This window comes from Callithrix jacchus, chromosome 4, assembly GCF_049354715.1.
Source record: "Callithrix jacchus isolate 240 chromosome 4, calJac240_pri, whole genome shotgun sequence".
Taxonomy (NCBI): Eukaryota; Metazoa; Chordata; class Mammalia; order Primates; family Cebidae; genus Callithrix; species Callithrix jacchus.
In genome coordinates this window covers 42,384,252-42,402,927 of record NC_133505.1, presented here as the reverse complement: position 1 = coordinate 42,402,927, position 18,676 = coordinate 42,384,252, and the positions used below count along the sequence as shown (strand labels likewise).

The 18,676-nt window shown below is 56.0% G+C and overlaps 1 protein-coding gene across 26 annotated transcripts in view; it reads left to right on the top strand.

Moving 5' to 3' along the window:
• Positions 1-18,676, top strand: part of GRM4 (glutamate metabotropic receptor 4) — a 151,169-nt gene that overhangs the window by 31,564 nt on the left and 100,929 nt on the right. For 2 of the 26 annotated variants that reach the window (XM_078368994.1, XM_078368996.1), the window contains exon 1: positions 15,240-15,565. The exons of the other annotated variants lie outside the window; for them this stretch is intronic. In XM_078368994.1, the coding sequence (XP_078225120.1) occupies positions 15,545-15,565 (21 nt within the window). In that variant the 5' untranslated portion in view covers positions 15,240-15,544. Of the gene's footprint in view, positions 1-15,239; positions 15,566-18,676 lie in introns of those variants that run through there. 26 annotated transcript variants of the gene reach the window in all.

Genomic DNA, 18,676 nt, shown 5'->3' with positions numbered 1-18,676 from the left:
CAACCCCTGAGGAGAGGTTAGCAGAATTTGGGGACAACCGCTCCTGGGTGCAGTGATTAGCGGCACTTAAAGGTTCGTTTGTCCTCAGAGCAGCCTGAGATCCTGGCGACCTGGAGGAAAAGCTCCTCTTAATGGACACACTCCCTGGGCTGTGTTTTGAATGGATTCCATTTGATTCAGCAAACATTTCTGGAACTCCAAGTTTGTGCAAGATACTGGAGCAGGTGGTGGGGATGGGCAGGATTGCCGAGTGAATAAATCTGGGTCCTTCCTGGATGGGGAGGTGTGACGGGCACGTGACTTGCTGCAGCTCAACTTGGGGTGTGGGAGGGCTGTGGTGGGGGTACAGGTGAGGGCCTGGGGGTTCAAAGGAGGGCAAGTGCCATTCTGATAAGGCATGCATGGGGCAGCTATTGGCAGATGTGGAGCTGGGCAGTGTCCTCAGGGCAGAGGGTGGGCACAGGTGGGATCTTGGGCTTGTCTGTGACAGGGATGTGGCATGCGGGAGGGTTAGCAGGAGATGAGTAGAGGGGAATTGGGGGGGATCGGGGGTCTTAGGCCAAGAATGTGGACTTGATCCCGCAGGATGGTGGCTGCTTGGGTTTGGGAGTTAGAAGTGTTCCTTTGGGTGTGGACTGGAGGGTTGGTTGCAGGGCAAGGCCCAAAGCTGAGAGTGATGAGACGGATGGAACAGTTCAGACTGGAGGTGATGCTGGCCTAGATGATGGCTTTATGCATAGTGACATCCATTGGTTCATATATCCACCAATTAGTTGGTGAGTATCTTTTAGGAGCAGATGTTGGGTTGGGCTGAGAATGCAGCAGAGTGAGCCACATGTGCATAGTATCCTTGCCCACATGGAGCTGACCTACTGGAGCAGGAGAAGGACAGGAGGTGTGATGTAATCATTTACATGAGTGGGGACAGGTGCTGTAGGGGGGACCTGCCCAGGGCCAGGGGCTAGAGAGTGGTGAAGGAGGGGAAGGGCTCTGTACACAAGGCAGTTAGGGAAGACCTGGGCAGGGGACTTTGGAACACAGACACAGGTGAGTGAGGAAGGCAGCCCGGTGGCTGGGTGGTGTTTTGGGTGGCAGGCAGAGCCAGCACAAAGGCCCTGAAGCAGGAATGTTCTTGGCCCATCTGAGGAGCAAGGGGGACTGCTCAGAGGGGAGGGGAAGCTGTGGCAGGGCTGGGTCAGCCAGGCCTGTGGGCCCTGAGACAGAGCGGGCCTTTGACTCCAGGTGTAGTGCATAGCCTTGGAGGGTTTCAAGCGGAGTGATGCAGTTAGACTTCTGTTGTTATTGTTAGTTCATGTCCTTTATTACCTCATACAGTTACTTGTCTTCTGGTTTGTTGAAGCGGTAAGTCAGACAACATTTGCCACAGTAATGTCTGTCAAAGTGGCTTGCCATAAACACTCCAGCCCCACATTCATCAGAAGGGCACGAAGGTGACTGACTGCCATTCTCACCCACCTTATGATATTTCAGGACAGCAGCTTCACCTTCTTTCTCTTGTGCTTATTGTTCTTGGGAGTGGGGTGAGACTAATTCCTCTTGTTAGCACCACCACGAAGTCTTAACACCAGATGAAGAGTAGTCTCCTTTTGAATATTGTAGTCAGACAGAGTACGTCCATCTTCTGGTTGCTTGCCAGCACGGATCAGTCTTTGCTCATCAGGAGGAATTCCTTTCTTATCCTGGATCTTGGCCTTTACGTTTTCTTTCGTATCTGAGGGTTCAGCCTGGAGAGTGATAGTCTTCTCCGTAAGAGTTTTCATGAAAATCTGCATTTTGAGGGTGGCTCCACCGCAGATGGTGGATCAAAAAGGAATAGACTTCTGTTTTCAAAGGCACTTCCTGGTTGCCATGTGAGGACCAGATTTGTGGCGCTGTTAGAGCCTTCACTCCTCCTTCCTCTCCTCTCCTCCCCCTCCTCCCAGAGGGTCATCAGCCTCAGCCCTGCTTCACAGAAAGCCCCTGAGGAGGCTTCCAGGGAGCTGGGCAGCTCTGCAGAGTCCCATCCTCCCTCCCCCTCTGCATCCCACCCCAATCCTCAAACCTCAGCCCAACCAAGCTGGGACCTCCAGCTACTGCTAGATAAATCCTGCCCAGGGACCTGCAGGAAAATGCAGGTTTTCCTTACTTATAAAGTGGGCATTTGGACAAATATCTCCCTGCCTGGGTCAATGTTAGGTTTAAATGGGAGAATGTGGCCAGGTGCAGTGGCTCAGGCCTATAATCCCGAGGTGGGAGAATCACTTGAGCCCAGGAGTTCAAGACCAGCCTGGGCAACATAGTGAGACCCCATCTCTGCAAAAACTTTAAAAATTAGCCAGGTGTGGTGGTGTGCACCTGTGGTCCCAGCTTACCAGGAGACTGAGGTGCGGGGATCACTTGAATTCAGGCATTTGAGGCTGTAGTGAGCTGTCATTGCACTGCTGCACTCCAACCTGGGCAAGATCTCAAAAATAGAAAGAAACAAAAAGAAAGGAAGGAAGGGAAGGAGGGAAGGAAAGGAAAGGAGGAAGGAAGGGAGGGAAAAAAGGGAAGGGAGCGAGGAAGGAAGAAAGGAAAACAGATAATGTATGTAAAAGCTGTAAATGGAAGGCCATTATTGCAATTTTTTTTCTCTTTTTTTTGAGATGGAGTCTTGCTCTGTTGCCCAGGCTGGAGTGCAATGGTGTGGTCTTGGCTCACTGCAACCTCCTCCTCCTGGGTTCAAGCAATTCTCCTGCCTCACCCTTCTGAGTAGCTGGGATTACAGGTGCCACCACCATGCCCATCTAATTTTTGTATTTTTAATAGAGTTGGGGTTTCACCAAGTTGGCCAGACTGGTCTCAAACTCCTGACCTTGTGATCCACCGCCTTAGCCTCCCAAACTGCTGGGATTACAGGCGTGAGCCACTGCACCCGGCATATTATTGCAATTTTCAAACCCAGAGGGAATGACCAAAGGGAATGGTTTAGGACAGACCCTGGGAGCAGTTATTTAGCACCTGTGACTCCAAAAGATGGTCCTCGTGAAACATAAATGAATTCAAAGCTGCAGGGAAGAGAAATTTGGTGACACAGATGCCTAGAGAACTGACAGAGAAAGTTAGGGGTATGGGAGCGTCGTGAGGGCGTCTGTGTATGGGAGCGTCTGTGGCCGAGTGGTGTGCAGTGAGGGCGTCCGTGTACGGGAGCGTCTGTGGCTGAGTGGTGTGCAGTGAGGGCGTCTGTGCCACTCCCATTCTTGGTGTTTCCTGCCCTAGGCCCCAGGCAAGGGAGGGAACCACGCAGTGGGTAGGGTTGAGGGGGCTGAGTCCTGTTTTCATTGGAGGTTTTTCCTGAGCTTCCCCTGCTGCCTTCAACCCCTTTCCACCAAGAAATTGGGGCCAGGATAGTGTTTTCAGCTGGAACCTGCCATGGGCACTGAAATGTCCTCATTTGTCGGGAAGCTCACATTCCCCATCTTCCACACTCAGGCCCTTCTCTCCCCCACAGAGAAACTGGTGAATCCCCCCAGCTGCATCAGATAAGACCCAACGACAGGGACCTCCCTCCCTCCCACCTCAGGAGGGTGGTTGAGTTAACTGCCTTTCATACTTTTGGCAGAGAGCTGGCAGTGAGACCCAAACAGGGAATGCACTAATTGAGGGGTTCCTTCTGGGAAACCCCTCTGATTGGAGTCCAGGAATCATGGGTCTGCCATGGCCGCCAGCCCAGCACGGCTTATAGAGCTGTAAAAAGGGAGACGCTGCCTCCCTGGGGCGGGGGAGAGGAGGAAAAGAAAGGGCCTGTTTAATTTAATTCTGTGTATTATCACTCGCTGGATAAATAACCTTCATTAAGATGGAAGGTGGGGGGATGGACAGGGAGAAGTTTGATTAATTTCAAGCTGGTTTCTCATTTGTTAATTTTCTCCCAGTTCAGCAGGATTATTAAAACAAATTACTGACACTGCTCTCTCCTCCCTGGGGGGGAGCGGGGCTCTCTGGGAGTGATCATGTCTCCCCTTCCACTACGTTTATTTAGGTGCAAGTTGGGGTGAATGAGGATGCCTCCCCATTTCAGAGTCTCTGGGCAAGCCTCCTTTTTCTTACTGAGAAATCTCAATAAGATCTGGACAATCAGGAAATGGAACAGGTGGAGGTGCGCCTGGCCTGGGCACCCTCCTCAAAGCAGTGCCAATTCCTGGACAGGCTGGTGACTGAGGAGGGGGCAGTGGTGTCAACTCCAGCCTATGGTATCCTGGGAGGTAGCCTCTGGGCTTTCCCAAGCTGGTGCCAGTGTCCAGCGACCTTAATCCTCCTCCACTCCCCCTGCCACCTGGCCATTGCCTGTTCTGACCACCTCCTGGCCCATCAGCTCTCGCCCATCTTGAGCTCTGCCCCTGCTAGGCTGGTTCCCCCATAGGCAGGATCCATCCCTGCAGAAAGCTGTCCGCTGATGGGTGTTGATGGGGGACAGCACTTTCCTGCCTACCATGGGCAGTTCAGAGTTCCAGCTACTTGATGGGTGGCTGGGCAGGGTGGCAAGATCTGGGGTGGGTTATGAACAGTTTCTTGTGCTCCCCAAAATGCACTGTTAATGCTGCCTCCACCAGTGCTCTGTGTGTGTGTGTTTGTGCGCGGTGTACGTGTACTTACCACTAAGAGCTCTATGAGTGTGTGTCCAGGAAAGTATGTGTGGGCACACCTATGTGAGCTGGTGCTCCTGAATGCACATGGGGTGCGGGTGTCCAGGGATGCTCAGTGCACTTGTGTACCTGAGTGTCCTTGCCTGTCTCAGACCATGCCTCCATTCTGGCATGTGTGCGTGCGTGCATGTATGTATGTGTGGTCTGTGTGTGTCTCCCCATCCCTGGCCCCTGCTGCTGGCAGCTGATACCCAGATACATGAGATGGGATTGTCTGGAGCTGCCCTCAGCCTTGGCAGCCTGCGGGTGTGCATGGGGCACCCTGTCTCCGCTTGGCTCATTGCAGCCTGTGGGGCACAGTGTTCTCCTGGAGAGAGGCTGTTCCTGTGGGCTCTGACTGTCCACACTCCCAGCCTGCCCTGGGAGGAGCTTCCTGTTGTCTCTTAACCTCCAGGCCTGAGCTGGAGGAAGGCTGGGTGGAGGAGAGCTTCCAGACAAGACAGATGCCCTGCAGCCTGGGCTGGGTGGGGGGGACCACTTAGACCTCGGATGCCCTGGGGACTCACTGGCTGCAGGTGCTACCAGCCCAGCACCCAGGCATGGTGGGGAGGCTGAGGCAGACACCTTCTCCAGGAGAGACATGTCATGTAAGGTGGGGCAGAAAAGGGGTATGGTAAGGGGGTAGAGAGCGGGGCTGCTGTGGCTGAGATGTTCAGCAACAACCTCTCTGAGAAGGTGACACTGGATCAGAGACGTGGCTGGAGTGAGGGAAGACGTTCTGTGGAAAAGCCCAGTTGGCAGAGGGCACCACACATGCGAAGGCTGTGAGGCTGGCCATGCTTAGGGTGCTCGGGGACTGTCACAGGAGGCCAGTGTGGCCAGGGTGGGTGGTGGGGGTCTGGTAAGAGCAGAGCAAGTGAGGCAGCGGAGTCCACGCAGGGCCAGGGCTTTCCTTCGACATGGGGAGGGCTGGGGACACCATGCGGGTTTTTTTCTTTTTCGGTGTTTTTGAGATGAGGTCTTGCTCTTCTTTCACTCAGGCTGGAGTGCAGTGGCACAATCATGGCTCACTGCAGCCTCGACCTCCCAGGCTCAAGCAGTCCTACCTCAGCCTCCTGAGTAGCTGGAACTATAGTCGTGCATCACCACGCCTGGGTAATTTTTTCTAGAGACAGTCTTGCTGTCTTACCCAGGCTGTTCTTGAACTCCTGGGCTTGAGCAATCTGCCTACCTCAGCCTCCCAAGGGGCACCATGTTTTAAGTGGTGGTCGTGCCTGGGCATGTGGGCATGTGACCCACTGTGTCCCCCATGTGTGTCTGTGTGCACATGTGTGGACCTAGACCACCAACGGAAGGGAAGCAGGCTGGGGGCTGAGCAGGCTGCTGGGGGCGTGTACCTGGAGCAGAGAGCCAAAGAGCCTTGGAGGTCCTTCCAGCTGAGGGCACAGGCAGGGTGTCCGTGGTTCTAGAGAACTTGGAACCACATGGAAGTGACAGGGAGGCAGACTTCAGCTGAGTATCCTGAAAGCCTGGCAGCTGCAGGTGCTGGAATTGACAACTGTGTGAAGTGGTGAGCTGCCCATAGCAGGAGGCAGGCAAGCAGAAGCCAGAGGCCCCAGGCAGGGACACCATAGCAGGTAATCCTGCCCTCCATAGCTAAGAGTCTATGGTTAAAGACCCCCTTCCAGGTGGCATGGGTGGGTTTGAACAGAAATCCAATGTTGAGACTGGGCAGCAGGCATTGTGGAAGTCTTGGAGGACTGGGCAGGGCTTTGGGCATCCTTTGTACTCTGCAGATGCCCACTGTCTGCTGGCACCTGGGAGTCCTGGCCATGTCTACTGACTGGGGTGGTGGGCCCCACTGCAGGCTTTGCTCCAGAGGCAGCCCCTGCAGGGACCCACTGATGCCTGGGTTGGTGGTGGCAGAGCTTTGTCAACCTTCCGCCTTTTATGGAGATTCTGGGGCAGGGGCCTGAGTGGGTGAGACAGGGTGGGACAGGCTAAGATCCAGGAGGGCCTTCCCTCTCAGAGCAGTGTCAGCTCAGGTCACCAGTGCTGAACACATTGAGCCTGCACAGGGAGAGCCTGCGGGCATCTCCTGTCTGTCCCTCATTGTCTGGACAGGACCCAGATGTACTGGTGGCTCTTGCTGGGGGTGAGGAGGGAGGCCAGGCAGCAGCGAGGAGGGGTTCCTGTCTTTGGCACTGGTGGGCCTGGGCTTCAGTCAGCTGCTGGTGGCTGAGGATGGCAGCTTCTCTCTAGTCTCCAGGTCCTCACTCTGGGTGTCGGGGAATAATTCCTACTGGGAAGGGCTGCTGTAGGGGCGGCACGAAGGGAGATGATGGTGGAAGACATTTTCACAGGTGGGTGCCCTGGAGCAGACCTCAGTGAGGGTCGCAGGCACTCTACCTGGGGGGGGACCTCAGGGTGCACCGGTGCAGGAAGGGAAGTGAGAAGGAGGGAGGGGGGCTGGTGCTGTGGCCCTCATGAGCAGGGGACCTCAGGCAGCCAGGAGATGGCAGAAGCAGAGCCTCAATACGAGGCAGGGGCTGCCCTGTTCTCTGCCATATCCCAGCACCTGGCACACTGTGGGCAGGGGGCATGTGGTCACTGAACTGGATACTGGGAGGTCTCTGCAGGAGTGGAGGGAAGTAGAAGGGCTAGGGGAGAGGCCCACCCCAAGCCAGGTCTGCCATCCTTCCGGAGAAGCTGGGAGGCTGGATTTCTGGGCTGAGGATCATAGGAGGCCGCCACGACAGAGCCAGAGGGTCTCAGGTGATTCCATCCAATGCTTATTTTCCTGTGGAGGCAGCGTAGTGTGATGGCAGGCAGAGCCCAGTTGCGAGCGTTCAAGCCCCGGCTCAGCCACTTCCCAGCTGAGTACTTCCGGGCAAGCCCCCTCAGTAGTGCCCTGGGCTAGGCGCTGGCAGCTCTGTCTGCAACAGGTTTCCAGTGAGGCCTAAATAAATTAATGCATAAGCAGTGTTGAGAGCAGAGCCTGGCACATCATAAGTGCTTGAGAGCTGTTAACTCTTATTATAGCGGCTGTTAGGATTATTAGATGAGGAACCTGGGGCACAGGAAGGAGGGCCGCCTGGTTTGAGGTCATGCGGTGAGTTAGAATTTTGGTCTTCCCATCGTGGCACGCTCACGGAGCTGCGGAGTGTGGCGGTGGTGGAGCTGGGCTGGGTGGCCTTCTCCTGCTCTGGGCTGGGTCCCTGCCCCTTCTTGTCCTGCCTGTGCTGTGGCGGTAGTTAGAGAACCCCCAGCAGCCCTGTTTTCTTGAAGGGATGGACTTGGTCCAGAGAGGAACCACACAGCTGGCCTTGGAGACCTTGTTGGCATTGGCTCCTGGCTCCAGGCCTTTCCTCGTGTTTTTGGTGGGCTCAGTGTCTAGGCGAGGGCTTGACAACTGTTTGTCACGAGGAGGAGACACCTGGGAGCCAGAGGGCTTGAGAGAGGGTCATATTTCTCTCTGTCCCCATAGACACCCCTGGTCCAGGCTGCCGTCTCCTCTTACCTAGACCATGGCAGCGGCCTTCCGCTGGTCTCCAGGGCCCACCCTGCCTTTCACGCTGTGTCTCCCATCCTCTCTAGTTTGGCCTTTTGGTTTCTTGAACCTGCCATGAGCCCTTGGCTTTGCACCTGCTGCCCCTTCTGTCTGGGATGTGCTTCCCTCCCCTCTTCACCTGGGTATTGCCGACCTATCTTCCAGGTGTCATCTTAACGCCGCCTCCTTGGGGAAGCCCTCCACTGCCACCCTGGCCAGATGCAGGCCCTTGTTCCGGGCTCTCGTCCCCAGCGCCTCTCGGACATTGCGGTTTTGTGTGTGTTGGTGTGTGGATCTGATGAGAGGCCAGCTTTCCTGCTGGATGCAGCACCACGAGCACACGGCTTTGTCTGCTTTTGCTCACTGTAGCTTCCTGGTTCTTGCTGTGATGCCAGGCGCATAGAGGGTGCTCAGGAGGTAAATTCTGAATGTGTCCATCATGGGATGGAGCCATATCACCTCTCCCCTTGCCAGGGGCTAGGGGGAGTGGAACGTTACCGTGAGTACCTGTATGTGGGCCCCTTCCTGCGGGCACCACCAGAGATCAGGTCAGAGCGAGGGGCCGCCAGTGTCCCAAGTACAGCCACGGGGGGCAGCCAGGAATTGGACAAGGACCGCTTGGGGTCCTCCTCACCCCTGGCTCTGGAGACACCCCTTGCAGGCTGGGTGCCCAGCTGCCAGCTCTGCCCCAGGGCCATTGAGGCCATGCTGGGTGGAGGGAGTGGCCAGCCTCCAGCTACCTATGGCTCATCCCTTCCTCAATTGCCTCATCCAGACCAGGCCAGGAGTTTTCAAATTCTCTTTGGAAGCAGAACATTTCCCCCAGCAGAATCCTGAAGAAACCTGATGAGAATCCGGTGAAAGCCGACTGCTGCTCAGGCTCACCTGTTCGCAGTTGTCATCCATATTTATTTGCAGAACCTGCAAGATGGTGGTGTGGGTGCCAGGCACTGTCCTAAGGCTCTAGCAGTGAGCAAGGCAGACAAATCCCCTGCCCTCATGGGACCGATGTGCCAGCAGGAGGCAGACAGTCCTCACCAGGACGCGTGAATGAAAGGTGTGGTGTTGCGGGAAGTGGTATGTGGAAACGGCCAGTGCAAAGGCCCTGAGGTAGGCCCCTGCCTGCTCTGCTGGTAGGAAAAATGTGGACATTGGAGTGACTGGAGCAGTGTGAATGAGGGGGAGGGTGGTGGTAGAAAGGGAGGCCAGGGGACTAACGGGGCAGGTCGTGTAAGGCCTTGTGAGCCGTTGAAAGACTGTGGCTTTTACTCTATGAGATGGGAGCCTCTTAAAGACAGGAGCCACGTGGTCTCACTCGGGTTTTAATCAGGTTCCCCTAGCTGCCAGGTGGGGGCGCACTGTGCATGTGTGTGGGGGCGGCAAGTGTGGGAGGCAGGAGACCAGCAGGAACCTGAGGGTCCTGTTGTAATAGCCCAGCCAGAGATGCTGGAGCTGTGGACCTGGGCGGTCCTGGGGGAGGAGGTGAGTTGTGGTTGGATTTTGGATCTTTTCAAGGTAGAGCCAACAATATTTACTGATAAATCAGTTTTGGGACATGTGAGCAAAGGACTCAAGGACTTGCTTAACACTCTGGCCTGCATAGCTGGAAGGCAGAATAGCAGTTACCTGGCAGGGAAGGACTTTGGGAGGATCCAAAGGCCAGGAGCTCGGTTTTGAACCTGCTGAGTTTGAGACACTCACTGGATGGCCCAGGGTGGCAGCAGCTGGGTGGGAGCCTGGAGTTCAGGGTCAGAGGTGAATCCTCAATCTCCTCATCTGTCATGGTGAGATCTGGTGAAGCCCCGAGAGGGCAATGCCAGGCCCTAGGGAGTGGGTGGAGAGGCTGACAGAGGGAAGAGAGTGCTGAGCACTGGGGGCCGCCAGGGTCAGATCAGGGAGAGGAGGCATGACCAGCAAGGGAGGCTGAGAGGAAGGAGGGGACCAGGAGCGACAGGAGCAGGACCACCAAGTGAGGAAGGGACTGCCCAGGTCAAATGCTGCGGTAGGGCTAAGTGCAATGAGGACTGGCATTGGGGAGAGGGGACTGAGCATCCCCAGCCACAGCTCAGCACCCCCAGGCTGGCCAGTTACTTAGCCTTGCCTGCATCTTCCTTCCGAGCTGGTTTTTGGGCCCCCCCAGGGGTCAGGCCCCCTTTCCCCTGTGGAAGCCCTCAGAGCCCCAGGGGCCTCTGCTCTGCCAGCCTGGGGCTGCTAGCCTGGCCCTGGCCTGGCTGTGATATAAATTATGTGGAAAGATGGTGATGTGACTTTTACCGGCTCATGTGTTCAATAATGGTAACACATCCCATTATATCATATTATATTAATATAGGGTAATATATTACACACAGTGCCGCACATTAACTTGACTTGAGAGCTCACTGGGCAGACACCATGGTTAATTTTCTCAGCCTGGCCACACCCCATTGCTGGCACTTAGTGCTCCTAGTGATGTGGTCATCAGGACATGGGGTGCAGTTATGGACACCCCGATGCCACACTGAGGTTTTCCCAGCCCTGCCCCCGCCCTCCATGGCCTGCGTGAGGATTGTCAGCTTTTGCAGAAGGGGCTTTTGGATGTTGTTACTCTCATCTCATGGAGGCCCATCTGTCTTTACCCATGAGTGTGGCAGGGGTCATGCCATCAAACTCCCATTGAACTGATGCAGAAATTGAGGCTCAGGGATGTGAAGTGGCACCCAAGGGATGTGGTGGGGAAAGGCCTGGAACAGGGACTCTCAGCTCCCCATCCTGGCTGCTTCCTGGGTGCGGGGATGGTGTAGGCAAAGGGCAGGAGGCTGGGAACGGATGCACGGTGTGTGCCAGGTGGGGAGAGGGGGCGAGAGTGCTCAGGCGCTGGGTCCAGGCAGACCCGGGTTCAAATTTCACTTTACCACTTGCTTGTCATCCTGTTTCCATGTATTCTTGGGCCTCCATTTCCTCATCTGAAAAATGAAGGTATAAGTAGTGTTCGCTTCATGGGAGGGAGAGTGAAATAATCCACACGAAGTGCTTGGCAGAGTAGGTGCTCATTAGCCGCTAGCTGCCAGTCCTGTTATGATGACCTCGAACACTCCAGGAGACTCATATTGCTGCCGCCTCCTGCCCACTGCAAGGATGCCTGGCCCTGGCCCAGCCCGATCCACGTCCCAGCTCCGTGGCAGCCTGCCCTGCCCCACCCTCAGCCTGGCCCCTCAGAGTTCTGCAGCCTCCCTGGGTTGCCCAGCTCTCCCTGTGCCTTGGACATCTGGGTGTGACGTAGGGACAGCAGTGCCTGTGTTCTGGCCCACAGACAGCGCCGTGGCATGGAGGAAGCCAGGCTTGCCACTGGATGGGCCTGGGTGTGAGCCGGGCATATTCCTCAGGACCAGAGGGGCAGCTTCTCCTCTGTAGGTCAGGCTCTGGCTCTCCCTACCTTGGGCTGTGGTGGGGTTCCCAAGTGAGGCTGTGTGTTAGCTCCTGCCGCCTCCTGTGTGAGAGAGGTGTGTTGTCGCTGGCTCCGAGCGTCTTGGCCAGTTCCTCCCTCTCCAGGCTTCTGTAACTCCCATTCTCCCTCAGGACCGTTGCAGTGCCTGACAAAGCCCAGGCTCTCACCATGGTGCCTGCGTGACAGATGAGGAGACTGAGGCTCGCGGAGGGGCTGATTTGCCCAGGGTCACACAGCAAGGCAGCTTTTCACCTCTGGGAGTTGGACTTTGAGCCCCCCTTTAGAAAAGGGGGGCATGGCTGCACCCCGTGGGGCTCCTCTCTGGGCCTCTGCCCTGCCCGCCCCGGCTTCTCCCGGCCTCCCCCGGCAGATCACTGTTGACAGGGTTACGGAGTCAGCATGTAAAACCTGAAAAAGTGAGTGTAATTTATTGATCTACATTTCGCCTATGAAATAGGACAAGTGCTGATTTGAGGATCGCATTTTCTGTCCCTCGCCCGCCCCTCCTGCCCGCTCGCTCGGGCGCTCTTATCTGCGGCCCTGCCTGAGCCTGCATCAAGCCTCCTTTGTCAGCCCCGCCGAGGCTCTCCACTCCGCACGCCCTCTATTCTTCTTCAGCTTCCTGCCTTATCGGGGCCCTCTTTTTTCCTGGGCCCCTAAGAAAACATATAATGTTTAAAAGGGTGAGACAAGGGACTGAATAAAGCGCTTTCTGGGGAAATATTTGTTCAAAGCCCTGTTGCCTGCGTCTGTCTGGTTCTCTCCTGGAAAACATAATTCAGAACAGGCCTGGAAATTAATCCAAGTGTCCGCTTGCTCTCCTGATAAGAGGCTGAGCAGGCCCTAGGGGATGGGGAGACAGAGGTGGCATGGAGCAGCTTCCCAGCCTTTGCCTCCTGGGGTGTCACTGGGTGACAGGGTGTGACAGGCCCCAGGAGGCGAGGGACGCCAGAGGGAGGGAGGAAGGAGACCTTAGAGCAGCTTCTGTGTGCCGGGCACTGGCGTGGGTGGCCCGCTTACCGCAGAGTGACGCCACTGGCTCGCCCAGGCGCAGCATCAGACCATGTGAGAATTGGAGCTGCTGACCGGCTCTGCGACCTTGGCAAGGCCCTGGGGCTTTGGGCCTTGGTTTCCTCCCTGGTTGATGGTGCTTCAGCACTGTGGTGCCTGTTTCATGGGCTGGCTGTGAGAGGGAATGAGGTGTCCCCTTTATTCACTGAGTGCCTGTCCTGTGCCAGGTGTCTGAAGACCCAGTCGGGGAATAACATGAAGCCCCAGGCTGATGTTTTAGAGGGACACGGATAATAAATGAAATAAGTAAGGAAATACAGCGTGCTAGCAGGCGATCATTGTGCAGAAAATCAAAGCAGAGGGGGCGAAGATGGGGTGCAGGGGAGAGAGGTGGGATTGGTCAGGGAAGGCCTGCCTGAGAAGAAGACATTTGAGCAAAATCTTGAAGTGAGGGATGAGTGGGAGCGAGCCACATGCATATCTGGGGGAAGGGCATTCAGGCAGCAGAACAGCCAGTGCAAAGGCCCTGAGGCCTTGGTGAGTTCGAGGCACAGTAAGGAGGCGGGTGTGGCTGGAGCCGAGTTGGTGAGGCCAAGCTGGGAGTGGCTGGGATGAGGTCAGAGGTGTTGTGCATGAAAACGCTTTGTTGAAATGCCAAGTGTTGCTGGTAAATCTGGCGGGCTGCTCTGAGCTGAGCTGTAAAGGGCATGTTATTAGCACCTGGCAGGGGCTCCCACAGGAAGGCTGGTGTGTGAATTTTGCAGGAAGCGGGGAGGCCTGGTATCGCTCCTGTCCCATGCACACCTTAAATGCCCCAGTCCTTCCTGCTGGCTGCAAGACGGTGCAAACTCTCCCCAAGCTATTTCCCCACGATGGTGCGATGGTGCCGAGAGAAAAAAGAGGAGGACCCTTCTGACTTCAGGGCCGTGCTGTGGGGGTGGAGGGCAGGTAAGGATCCTAGGGCACAGGTGGCAGTGGAGGGCTACACATCCTGGTCATACCCCTGACCTCTGGGAGAGAAGTCAGGGGCCACAAGATCGCTCTCTGGCAGCCTCGTGTGGGGTTGGTGATCCTAATTAAAAGTTCTGATGCAAAAGGCTTGCTTGATGATGGAATTTCTAATTAAATCAATTTCATCTTGTCTGGGAGACAGGTTTGCATACGATAAGCATGAAATTAATAATTATGTATAGAAATTAGCTATTGCTCAAAGCAGAGCCATTTTACACAACCTTCCGGGGCTCCTGCCCGATCTTTTGTGTTGGAAACGGATGGGCCACTTCAGCCCTTAGTTTGACAGCCAGGAGTGGAGGTGGGGGCTCAGTAAGGACAGGAAGCAGGGCCAGTCTTCCTGCTGCTGCCCTGAGGAGCCTGCCCCACAGGATGTAGGTGGCCTTGTCACTAGAGGCTGCAGCATCACCCTCAGATTCTCAGTGTCTATGTGTAGATGTTGCATGTGTGTGTGTAAATGCATACCATGGGTAGGCCCACCGTGTAAGGAGGAGACAGGTTTTACCTGACAGTAGCATGGGCTCTGCAGCTAGTTCCATGAGTTCAAATCCTGGCTCAGCCACTCACTAGCTGTGTGAGCTTGGACAACTTACTTAACCTCTCTGTACTTCCATTTCAGAAAAATGGGGAGAATAAGAGGACCTACATCATAGGGCTATTATAAGATTGAATGTGTTAAGGTGCATGAAGCTTAGGATGGTTCTTGGCACATAGTAAGTACCCAAGAAGTGTTAGCTCTCAAGATGATGAGGATTGTGTGTGTGTATGAATTTAATTCAATACAGTTCTGCCCAAACCAGCCTGTGATGAGTGTGAACTTGACACATCCAGGCCCTTGAGGTGGAGATAAATAAGAGTCATTCCCGGCTCTTCCAGAACTGGAGCTTAGTGTTCACCACTCCCTGTGTCTGTCAGCACAGGCAAGGCAACACTGCCACAACAAACAGCCCTCAAAGCTCCGGGGCTTAAAAGAGTGTCAGCTCAACACTTGCTGTGTTCCATGTCTATAGGGGTTGGCTGGGTGCTTTGCTTAGGGACCCAGGCTGGCTAGAACATTGCTCAGGGCCCCATTGCTCTGTAGCAGAGGAAGTGTGTACCCTGTAGGTCTCACGACTGCAGTTCAGTGCAGTGGGACAGAAGGGATAGGCGTGGTCTGCTCCCAGCAGACCTTTTGTCCAGAACTTTTCAAGTGGCCCCAGGAAGGCAGCGAGCTGGAAGTGTTTGGCTGATGGCCCTTGACCAGCACCCAGCATTAGCTCTGTGTGTATTCATTTACTATGGATTGTCTTTCCTGCTAGGATGTCAGCTCCAGGAAGGCAGGGATCATGCAGAGCACTCAGTGGGTGCTCAGTAAACCCTGGTCAAGGAGTGAATGAATGAATGAGCCGACAGAGTTTCCAAGGAGCATAGGTGGATGCTGGGAGAGTGTATGTGGGGAGGCTGGTGGCCACAGCAGCAGCCAAGGCAAAGGGGCATCAAGGCCAGTTCTGCTGTCTTTGATGATAGTGCCTGCACCCTAGGACCCTCTGATGCGCACTCTCCATCACAGAGGGGAAACTGTAGGTCACAGTGGGATAGGAAGGGAGCTGCGCCAGGGGACACAGGTTACAGGGGCAGAGGAGGGCCAGGGCCACCCTGGAACTGGGTGGAGGGGAAGTCCATCTCCAGGCCTGGGGGAGGAGCAGAGCAGGAGAGGCCAAGGGCCCTGTGGTGGTGACTGCAGTTGGCCCAGCCACCAGGAAGAAGGCCGAGTCCGGGCTGGCCCAGGGAGGGCCTTTGTAGACGGATCAATTGCACTGGGGCACAGGCCGGCAGCAAGGGCCAGACGGGGCACATGGCCAGGCCCCAAAGTGACCGGATGCTCAGGGCAGGAGTTGGCAGCTGGTCTGCGTCCACAGAGCAGAGGAATAGACCTGATGAATGAGGGCATCAAGTCCCGAGGTGAGTACCCAGGCAGGCCTGACTCGAATTCCTGGAGGTTCTGTGGGGAAGGGGCCGGTGCTGCCCAGATGGCTCTGGCAGGTGTCGGGGAAGGCGGCATTGAAGAGGGAGGACCCAGTGTGTGGCTCTGGAGGAGGTGCTGGGGCAAGGACAGTCTCCCAATCTGTGGCCTGTCTTGCTCCTTCCAAAGACTACCCAGTTTTGCCTACCTAGTCCCCTGCCAGGTGCCCCTACCCCATTTCCCCTAGCTCTGTTCTTTGGTCACTGGGGACAGGGCAGCTCCATGGAGGGTGTGGGTGTGTGAGGCCTTCGTGGGGCTGTCCCAAGCTTTCTGGGTCACTCTAGTCTTCTGTTCCTGAACCCAGCAGTGCGCATCAGGGATGGGCCTGGTCAGGGCTGAAGGCCAGGGACTGCTGGCGTTCTCTCTGTGAGCTGGCCCCACCCTGCTCCCTCTGCTGCCGCCCTGTACCCCTTCTGGTCCCCACTCTCTCTGAGACCACATATAATTAATCATCAATGCTGTGAGTCTCCCACTATGTGCCTGCCGACCTACCTCCCCTCCACCCGAAGCCCCTGTCCCAGCTCAGGCAGTGTCAGCTGCTGTGTCTGCAGTGCACTTGCCTCCTCCTCCTGGGCTGCCAGGACTGCCTCTCCAGACTCCCTCCCTGAAGGCTGAGGGCCATTCTGACCCCTGTACCCCGCTCAGGCTCCTTCCACAGCTCCCCTGCTTCCTGGAAAAGTCCTACCCTCCTTGGCAGGGCCTGGGAGGCGCCTGTGGCTGGGCCTTTTTGAGCAGCCAGCCTGGTTCCCAGGCCCTGCCCTTGATCCCCTCACCCTGTGGCTCTCCCCTTGCCCATGGGAGGTTGGGGGAATCTTCGTTGTCCCAGCCACAAGTCTGACTCCCCAAGTAGGCTGGTTCTCTGAGTGTTATTTAAATCTGTGTCCCCAGCACCTGGCCAGGGGGTGCTCGGGTGCTCTGTGAAGGGAGCCCTACTGGGTGCACAGGTAAGACCTGCTCCCAACCCGCAGAGGGAGGGAGGAAGGGAAGAGCAGCTGGCAACCCCCTCTCTCTGGACCCCCACATCTCTGCAGCTAAGGCCCAGTGGGGGAGGGTACACCACTCAGGCCCCTGAGGGGTCAGGGTGGGGAATGTTGCAGGCAGGGTCTTCAGAAGCCGGCACTCTCTTCCTCTTTCTCTGAGCCACACATTCCTGTCTGCCACAGCTTTCATGTACCTAAAAGCATTGCTGGCTTTTATCTGTGAGGCAAACAGCTGATGCTGAGAGCCAGGTGGTGGAGGGCCTGAAGCAGGCAAGGATCAGAAGGGCAGGGAGCAGGCAGCCAAGCCTGGGGCTTGTGCTGCCCAGTGCAGGGTCCCCTGCTCCCTGGGTGAGAGGGGCTGTGGGTGGCGAGAAGGTGGGGGGTGAGGATCTTAAGGTCTGCCTGGGTTCTGGCTGGGTCTAGGCTGGTGGCCAGAGGTGGCTGCAAGATCCCAGTCTCAATCTGTGGTGGCCTGGCCTGGCCTCTTGGTGGAACAGAAAGAGCAGAGTCAGCAGGGAGGGTGGGGAAGAACCAGAGGCCTGGAGGTCATGCCCAGGAGAGTAGGGGCAGGGGCCCAACCTTGTTTCTGACATCTCTTGGTGGGGTTGCTCAGAGGACACTATCATCTCTCCAAGCCTCAGCTTCCTCATCTACAAAATGGGCACAATGATCCTAGCCCTGCCTTTCTTTCCAGTAAGAATATCTAGCATTTGCCCAGCGCCCCCATGTACCGGCCTGTTGTAAGCACTTTTTGTGTATGTGCTGATGTGATCCTCTCTGTTGTGACTGTGATGACTTTATGGGGAAGAAACTGAGGCCCAGAAAGGTCACTTGATTGCCTAAGGTTGGCATGACTGCATAGCGAAGCCAGGTCACACAGCCCTGGGCAGGGTGGCTCCAATGGGTGCTGGGCACTTACATGCTGTGCCAGGCATTAGGGCAGAGGAGGAAAGCCAAGGCGCTTTTAACAGAAAAGGTCACAGGAAGAGGATTGTGGGTTTTGTCAGGTAGCCCGTGGGGTGTCTGTGAAGTTGACCCTGGATGTCTGGTCACTTGGCTTGGGGCACACCAGGCCTTGTGGGGGTCGTGGTGGGGATTTCAGTCCTGACTGAGCTGAACAGTCTTGAACAAAGCTCCAGCCTTCCGAGACCCTGAGGACTGTGCTCTGGATGGGCTCTGAGATGAGGGACACATTCCCTGCCCTCCAGCCTCCCCTTTCCACCTTTGGATGGTGTGGGATGTGGACCAGCTGCCCTCAGTGGGTTTTTAGATTCTGTGGTTCTGGGAGCCAGTTACCCAGAGCTGGAACTGTGGGCATTCTGGGTCACCGCCTGTGTGCCAGCAGGGATCAGCATGTCTGGGCTGCTTGTGTGAGGCCGCTGGCCAGGCCTGGGGCAGCCTGAGGGCAGATCCAGGCACTAAGCACACGTGTGTATCTGGATACACATGTACACATATGCTCACAGATGCTCACACATACACATATGCACACATGCTCCCACAGGTATGCATGCTCCAACACACATGCACACATGCTCCCACAGGCACACATGCTCACACACAGATGCACACATGCTCCCACAGGCACACGTGCTCACGCACACATGCACACAAGCTCCCACAGGCATGCGTGCTCACACACAGATGCACACATGCTCCCACAGGCACGTGTGCTCATACACACATGTACACATGCTCCCACAGGCATGTGTGCTCACACACAGATGCACACATGCTCCCACAGGCACACGTGCTCACGCACACATGCACACAAGCTCCCACAGGCATGTGTGCTCACACACAGATGCACACATGCTCCCACAGGCACACGTGCTCACGCACACATGCACACAAGCTCCCACAGGCATGCATGCTCCCACACACATGCACACAAGCTCCCACAGGCATGCATGCTCCCACACACATGCACACATGCTCCCACAGGCACGCGTGCTCACACAGACATGCACACATGCTCCCACAGGCATGCATGCTCACACAGACATGCACACATGCTCCCACAGGCATGCATGCTCATGCACACATGTACACATGCTCCCACAGGCATGC